Raw genomic sequence first — 8,414 nt, 5'->3', positions numbered from 1 at the left:
AGCACTGTTAAAGGATAACTTTGGTATTGTCAAACCTGGGCCCTATTTTAACATATTTTGAGTTTGAACATATTGTGAATTCGGTACAAAAAGTTTTGGAATTGATCCAGTATATCACCACAGCTGGCAGCTGCTAACAGGCCACAATGGCTGCAACATAATCCTTTGGAGCAACTCACATTCACTAGAAGTGCTTGTTTTTTTTTGCCACTGACAGGTTCAGATTGTTATTTGAAGTGTGTGACAACATTACAGAAAGGATCCCTGCAGAGATACACCTGTAAGATTTTTTTTGTTTAATTAGAAACAGCCGTTATATTGTTCTGCTCAAAGCAGACAAACTCCTTTGACAAAAACAGAAATTTTACCTCACAAAGCACAGGAGTTTCTGGTGTACTGCTGCCTTGATCAGTTATTTTGTTTGTGTAATAACAATCTGAGTCTATCAGTGGCAAAAACAAGTATTTTTCATGGACATTGATGCAGGCGCAGTTGCCCTAAAAGAAAAGATGTAGCCTGTTTGCAGCTGCACGTTAAGGCGATTTACTGGACTAATCCCAAAACATTTTGTACCTACTTTTCATTTCTAACTCAAAAGTGTAAAAGTGTGGCCCAGGTTTAAAAATACCAGTTATCCTTTAATGCTTCCTTTGAACTCTTCTACTGACAATATCTCAAAATATTGCACTCAATACACCTTGTTTCACTATTAATTGGCAAAGTATAAAGAATTTAAGATGCCATGTCATTTAAACCTGAAATGCATGTTAGAAGTGGAATAACAATTTCCAAATGTATGGGAAAGATAACAAAATCATAAATAATTTAGAATAATGTGATACTAAATAACAAAGCTCCATTCAAACTATAATTTTACGATATTGGCCAATTTAATGAAACATGAATCTTTTCTGTTATGATGCACACTAGTGCAAAGCAAGGAACACCTAATGGGAGAGATAATATTCATAATATCCACAAAAATAGCATGAGTACGGCTATTCTGTGTTGACTAATTTAACCTTTTAGCTAGTTGACTGTGGAGGGTAAAAATTAAGCCATCAAACAGTCAGAGGGCACCTGTTCTTGCACAAGCGAATGCGAAAAGAAAAAATACACAACCCAGCCCCTTTTCTGACCTCCCCTCTGCCCTGACCAATCTCCATACAGTCCCTTTGAGCGCGTTCAAGGTGCAGGGTGAAGAAGGTGCAGTAAACTGTTTGAGAAGTGTGTGTAGCGACTGCATGTTCCCCTTATAGCATTTCATGCAGAAAACAAGTTCAAGTCAACTAATTAATCATAGAATTACTATAATTCTCCAAAATTCAGCACCCCATATGGCCATACTGCAATGATTAATAATATGAAATTAAGGGTGATGCTATAGCACAACCACAAGAACATAAGCAAGCTAAGACAATTCATTGTTTTAACCAGGCAGCCACTTGGACAGAGCTCAAGTCTCTATAGCTGAGTCATTACATTGTATGTGGGTGCTGCTGGTGTAACAGTAGCCTAATGAATGCACAATGTTTAAAGATCTCTTACCTAAAAAAGAAGGTAAATTAATCTGAAATCAGACACACAAAAACAACATAAGCAGAGTTGTGGACATCATCCATACCATGAATGCTCAGACTGCATATTGAGGCTAGCCCTATGTTATTCCACAGTCATTCTTAAAACAAAACCCAAGTGGTCCCACTGGTCCTGTCAATGTTTGACATGCCTGCTGTACCCGTCTCCCGCTCTGCTGCAAGTGTTGAGGATATGGGGGTGGGCACCGAGGGGACCCCGACAATCCCCCACCGGCACAGGAGTCAAGTCAAAGGACTGAGTCAAACTGAAGCAAGCGCAGACATATTGTGCAAATAATTTATGGCTGATACGGCATTCATTTGAAATTAAGATGAAACACGAGGAGCTTGCCCACATGTGGAGGGATCTCATTAAACAGTTTGAGCTGCTCCGTGTGTACAATGTTCCATCCTAACTTGAGATTCAGTATTTTGAGTCGTGTTTATACATAAATTCAAATTCTTTTAGAAATATTGATCTTGAGAGGGAGAGAGTTGTTGATAGAAGCCCTCATATGTTGTGCTCTGTAGTGTTTGGCAACATCACACAGATACTCCATTCCTAACAAACTGTTAGGGTAAGATTTCATTTGTGTGAAATCTAAACAGCCTGCTATTAGTAACTATTTGATCTGTTTATTCTGCCGTGACAAAACAGACTGGGTAATGCCCACAGCTACTTGTTTTTACTGTCTGGCAACAAATATCAGCCAGACTAAAGTTTGTTTGTCAGGTCTAATTTGGAGAAACATTGCATCCTTGCTTCCTGATGTCCTTGGTGCTATATCTAAGAGCTGCCACCCCTCCTTCCTCCCCCTCCACCAGCCCTCCCCTCCTGTGCCAACACATCAAGTGAAGGCAGCCTGATCAACCCTAATAGGGCCTGGTAATTAGAGTCTTTGCATAGAGCCTGTCTGCACACAGCTGCCCTAAGCAGGTTGGCGAAGGACTGCCATACGCTTGACAGTGTGGAAAAAACAATGTAATGTTCGGTATATGGACCAAATTAGCCTGGAAGTGGTAAACACAATCTACTTTAAAACAATACTGACACTAATTAGGCAACCAATGTATCATTTCAGAGTTCAAGTTTTAGTTGCTGTATCAAATACATGAAAATACTTGGAGAGCCAACTTGATGTTTCTGGAATACAGATTAGAAAGGTCTTCCTGCATAAAGGCAGCTGGCTATAAGAGGGAAAAAATATTGTTATTTCTACAGTTATCTGATTTCTGTAGTGAAAGTGGAATCTTGATCATTGTGCTGGGGGAAAATTACACTGTATTTAAACTGCATGATGTAAATAGCAAGCAAACACGAAGCAACAGTTAAAAAAACACCTAAATTCTTTGCTGTAACCTAAACCTAAAACAGTACACAGTTCATATATGATCATAGAGGTTAGTGTCTCATTTCTCTACAAAAAACATTCAACACATGACACTTTGGATGAAAGACTGGACTAGGCTGCATAATAGTGATTTAGGACAATTAAGAAAATAAAGTCACTCTTTTTTAAACACTCCACTTGTGTCAAATTATATCTTCCCACACTATTGTCTCCTTGTTAAAAGTGAGAGTTATTGGATCGTGCATTTTAAAACCAATGTCTAGGGGAGTGTGAAAGCACCTTAACAAAAATGATCTTGTATAAATGCAAAATTATTTCAGGGACTCCATATTTAATCATTTCATGTGGCACAGGGAGCTGTTTAATGTTTCTGCTATTATGAGTGAACTGAAATTTCTGGAGCAACTACTCATGCTCCTATTTTTATTTCCTATTTTTACATTCTTCTTGTTCAGTAGGCCTATTATTTTTCACCAGTCTCTTTTTCTGACCTGCCTGCAACACAATAATCAATTTCTTAATTTCCTTTGCATCACATATGTGTGTTGAATTTTCATGTATCGGCATTTGGTGAGATAACCTTCACATCCTCTGTGCTTAGACACCCAAGACAGACAATAAATACTGTAACAGTGTCAGCCATTGATTTAGACTGTGTGTCTGTATGTCTTATTTATTTCTTCTTCCTCTGTATCATTTTTTCAGCAGAGGTTCACAGGGTTGAACGTTGGTTTTTGCAACACCTTGCTTCATGCCTGGGAGCTGCCCATCACAACCACATCCTTCTGCTTTAGGCAACTGTGCAGCCCCATTAGGGCGGTTATGGTGACAGAAAATTGGGTTATACATGGATGGTTCTAATTTTTTCATTTCGCTGCCTCCAAAATGCTGTGTTTTACATAAACTGATCACAAATCCAAAGATATTATTTACAAACATTTCCAACCACATGTCTCCATGTAATGTAATAACATTAATTAACATATAAAAACATGTCACATTTGTTGAATAAAATAATTTTTCATTCATTAGGTGACAATGTGCACATGACTTCTCAGCCTGCGGGGTGTACAAACTTGCTGGAGCCGCTGTGCGCGTCTGATCCGCTGCATCTGAATCCGCTCCCACAATTCAACAGGCAACAAAGGAAGAAAGGAAGAGGCCGTGAGCTACTAAGTGTTAGCCAACCTAGACAGAAAGATGTCACCGTATTGTGTCATTCTAGTCCGCAATGTAAACCCGCACGTTTAGGGAAGAGCCAAATCCGGCCATATAAACGCTTTGTGCTCTGCTCTGGGCGCAGAGGCTGACTAAAGGGAAGCTAACGGTGATGTTTTCGACAGCAAACGATAACAAAGCTAGCTGGTTGGCTTAGGTAGTGAGCTAACATTAGCCGAGCTAACATTAGCCAACAATCGCCAAGGAGCGAGCCTTTCATGAAGGTGTTGTACAAGACAAATGCCTACACCTCTGGGTTATTTCCTCTGGTAAGACAAGCAGAAGTGACCGGGTAAGATACATTATAATGTGCGTTTATTCTAAATGTCCATAGGTTACGGCTTTACTTTTAAAGTGGATATGCTAACAAACTCACTGGATGTTAGCTGTTTGATGTTAGCATACAAGCAAGTCAGCATCTGTTGAATTAGCTAAAGCTACAACGAATAAACTTATTGCTTCTTGTGGTTTTAGTAATTGAAGTGTACTCATTTACTCGTAGTTGGGGCACACAGTTTAAGAACACTCTCATTAAAGTCACGAACTAAGAAGCGTAGCTAAGCTAAAGGCATGCTGTTGTGTCCGCAGGCCCTGCCAGGTCAGGACAGAGCTTGCTAGCGATGGCTTTATTATATTACACAGTCTGTATTATGTCATTTACATAAATGCACGTTATGTGCTGTCATCACAGAAATCATGCGAAAACCATGAGTGGGGAGCTTCTCAAATGAGCCGGCTTTGTTTTTCATAGCATCAAATGAAAGGAGGTGGAAGAGGAACTTGACCCATCCAACTGAGTCACCATTTTCCTGCACATAATGGTGAGTAATCAGATTGCAGCTGTCTTGATTAACAAGCAGCTTTATTTAGGTGCTTTAAGTGGCACATGTCACTAGATACTGTGGGAGTTTTGGTGTGCCAGATCTGCTATAGCTTTTACACGACAGATGAAATGGGAATTGTTGGTATTCATTCCCTAAAATCATCATCTGACTTTAATGCAGTGTGGTCAGTGAGTATTTGTAGTGTGACACATATTCTATTGTTTGGCTATACAGCCTAGCGCTCTGCATTTAAAGTGTAATTGTTATGATGTTTGAGAGCTGGCCATCAGTAATAACGTTGGTCTGAAGGTGTTAACATTGATGTTGGGAAGAGAGAAGGAAGTCTTAGTCATTTCATCTTAGTCATTTTTCGATCAAAAATGCCAAAGATTTTCAGGTTTCAGCTTCCCGGCTGTGAGGATTTGCTGCTTTTCTTTGTCCTCTGTGATGATAAACTGAAATTCTTTAGGCTGTAGGAAACAGCCATTGGAGTAAACCCGTTACATTGGGTTTCAGAAAATGTACCTGTTTTTTTGTGCCACTGTACAGTTCAAATGATTGAGTTATTTTCATTATTAATCCATAATGAATCATTAGTTACAAGAGAAACAACAAGAGAAAATATCCACTGACCAAATACCTTGGGACTGCACTAATTGGTTATGATGTACTGCACTGATGCTAAATCAAATATTTTCAGTGTGCTGTGATATCTGTTACTTTCTGAATTTTGCATTATGTTGTTTAGTTTAATCAAATAAGTACTATGAACATGATTTACAGCCCTGTGGAAGTATTTTTAGGACTAAACAGAATATCTCTAATCTTGTTTTTTTTTTTTGTGTCTGCAGGGTTTGATGGCTCCACTATATGCATGACTTGTTTCGTGTGGCCTGATGGGAGGATACTGTGGATAGTACTTTCATCAGGATACCAGGAGAGCCATCCCATGCCCCCATTTCGGAGGGCCTGTCAGAATGAAGAAGATAAGCCTTAAGACCATCCGCAAGTCCCTCAGCATAAAGGGCAAAGAGGAGGGTGACTTTGTCATGCTCCAGCAGCCCTCGGTGACTACAGAGTTTTCTAAGGAAGAGTCACTTTTTGGGGGCTGCTACACCAAAGAGCTCTCTGGCTGTGATCTCGGTGGTGAGGAGGACAAAGGCGGTCAGAATAAGGGCCGCACAAAGAGTGAAGGCCTGATGGGATCACTAAAGAGAAGGCTGTCTGCCAAGCAGAAGGCGAAAGTGAAAGGCGGCTCCTCTGCCATAGGTTCAGTGGATGACGATGACACCTTCTCATCCTCATCTGTGCCCATCAGCTTCAACGAGGTGAAAGCCCAGAGACCCCTTAGATCTTCATCCCTAAGGAGTCACCATTATAGCCCCTCACCATGGCCCCTGCGGTCAGTCAACTCTGACGAAGCATGTATCAAGATGGAAGTGAAAGTTAAAGCCATGGTTCACTCTCCCAGCCCAAGTCCCAACTTAAATGGTGTCCGGAAAGAATTTCATGATTTCCAGATGGAAGGGCTTTTTCAGGACCAAGCAGAATCTTTAAAGAATCTCCAACAGCCACAAAACGGTGAGCTGCATCTAAATATTGATGAAAATGACGTGCCTGTGGTGCTGGGATTGACTCCCCAGGACTACATCCAGTACACAATGCCTTTAGATGAGGGAATGTACCCGGAAGGGTCCCACTCCTTCTGCCTGGACAGCTCCTCTCCTATGGAGGTGGTGACTGAAGCGGACAGTGGGTCCCTCCACACAGACCAGGGACAGGAGGAACACGAACTGGTCAGTGGGATGCCTCCGGATCTCTTCATGGAAACCTCAGTTAATAGTCTTCTCATCGGTTCTGCTGGTGTGATGCTCCAAAGCTCTAGAGTAGAGGTCCCACCTCCCCTCTCTCCACTCCTGCCACCTATAACAAGTAACGGACATATTCCCAGGACTTTTTCAGGATTCAGCTCTTCAGACAGCCAGGTAGCTGAGAGGGTAAGACACCACCTCAACTTTGACCCAAACTCGGCTCCAGGGGTCAGTCGGGTGTATGACTCGGTCCAGAGCAGCGGGCCCATGGTCGTCACCAGTCTGACAGAGGAGCTGAAGAAGCTGGCGAGGCAGGGCTGGTACTGGGGCCCCATCACACGCTGGGAGGCAGAGGAAAAGCTGGTCAACTTGGCTGATGGCTCATTCCTGGTCAGAGACAGCTCAGATGACAGGTACCTGCTCAGCCTGAGCTTCAGGTCACAGAGCAAAACCCTCCACACTCGCATCGAACACTCCAATGGACGCTTCAGCTTCTATGAGCAGCCAGATGTGGAGGGACACACGTCCATCGTCGACTTAATCGAACACTCTATTAAAGACTCGGAGAATGGAGCTTTTTGCTATTCCAGGTCTCGCTTACCAGGGTCTGCAACCTACCCTGTCAGACTAACCAACCCAGTATCTCGGTTTATGCAAGTGCGCTCCCTGCAGTACCTTTGTCGCTTTGTCATTAGACAATACACAAGGATAGACCTGATCCAGAAACTGCCCTTACCTAACAAGATGAAAGATTATCTGCAGGAGAAGCACTACTGAAGACACAGAGATAGGACAGTGGTAGCAATTTGCACTTTTGTGTTCAGTTAAGAGATTTAAACAAGGTTTACAGACAACCACAGTTTCGAGATGATTGGTTCTGGTGGCTCTTGATTTGTGTCCAAGTGACTCTGTCACTGTTCAGTCCTCCATTCCACTGTTCTGGGTTTTGTCGCTGGTTTTAGGAGGCTCCACATCCAAAAAAACATGGGCCAGCTCATAATCTACTGCAAAAATATAGCGGAGGTATACAGCCATGTTATCTTAGTCGCATACATTAGGTGCAGGCTTTAGACGTGCATTGTGATGTATGGTTAAGTGTGACACCCAGCTGTGCAAGTGGAGCAGATTTTCGTGAACTTGCCTCTGCCCTAAAGTTGGAAAAATGAAATAAAAATGTATTGAATTTTTATACACCAAATTGTAGACTTCAAGGACGGAAAAGTATTGCTACAATAGAGTTTTGAAATCAGATTTTAAGCTCTCTGCAGACTGACCAATTTCGATCATCTTTTGCAGCTTATGCCTTGTCAGATTGTGCAGTGCTACCTTTGTTTTCAGCATGATTAGACTGCAAATGAGAACATCATTCTGCATTTATACTATGCAATTAGTCAAATTCTAAGGCTAGGCTTGTTTTGCTAATTCTCAAACTTAACTACTTATCACACGCATGCAGCGTCTTTCTCGGCAGTATTTGACTTGGTAATGATACAGCTGACATACTACGAATACTTCAGTATGCTTAGACTGGTGCAGGCTTTAATTTTGAGTTTGTTGTGTTTGTTACTTTCAGTTATACTGACCTTTTCAGAGTGCCGTTAACCAGATCCACAACATTTTGTTGCAAAAGAT

At 41.6% G+C, this 8,414-nt stretch overlaps 1 protein-coding gene across 1 annotated transcript; it reads left to right on the top strand.

Annotated features, from left to right (window-relative positions):
• The first annotated feature begins 5,829 nt into the window (after positions 1-5,829).
• LOC139221029 (suppressor of cytokine signaling 6) lies at positions 5,830-7,806 on the top strand. The gene has a single exon (XM_070852931.1). The coding sequence runs from the start codon at positions 5,949-5,951 to the stop codon at positions 7,557-7,559; it is 1,611 nt and encodes a 536-aa protein (XP_070709032.1). The 5' UTR covers positions 5,830-5,948; the 3' UTR covers positions 7,560-7,806.
• The last annotated feature ends 608 nt before the right edge of the window (positions 7,807-8,414 follow it).

This window comes from Pempheris klunzingeri, chromosome 21 (assembly GCF_042242105.1).
Source record: "Pempheris klunzingeri isolate RE-2024b chromosome 21, fPemKlu1.hap1, whole genome shotgun sequence".
Classification (NCBI taxonomy): Eukaryota; Metazoa; Chordata; class Actinopteri; order Acropomatiformes; family Pempheridae; genus Pempheris; species Pempheris klunzingeri.
This window is presented reverse-complemented; position numbering and strand designations above follow the sequence as displayed.

Bases quoted from the DNA above. Each gene is read 5' to 3' on its own strand.
- LOC139221029 (XM_070852931.1), top strand. From the start codon at position 5,949: ATGAAGAAGATAAGCCTTAAGACCATCCGCAAGTCCCTCAGCATAAAG.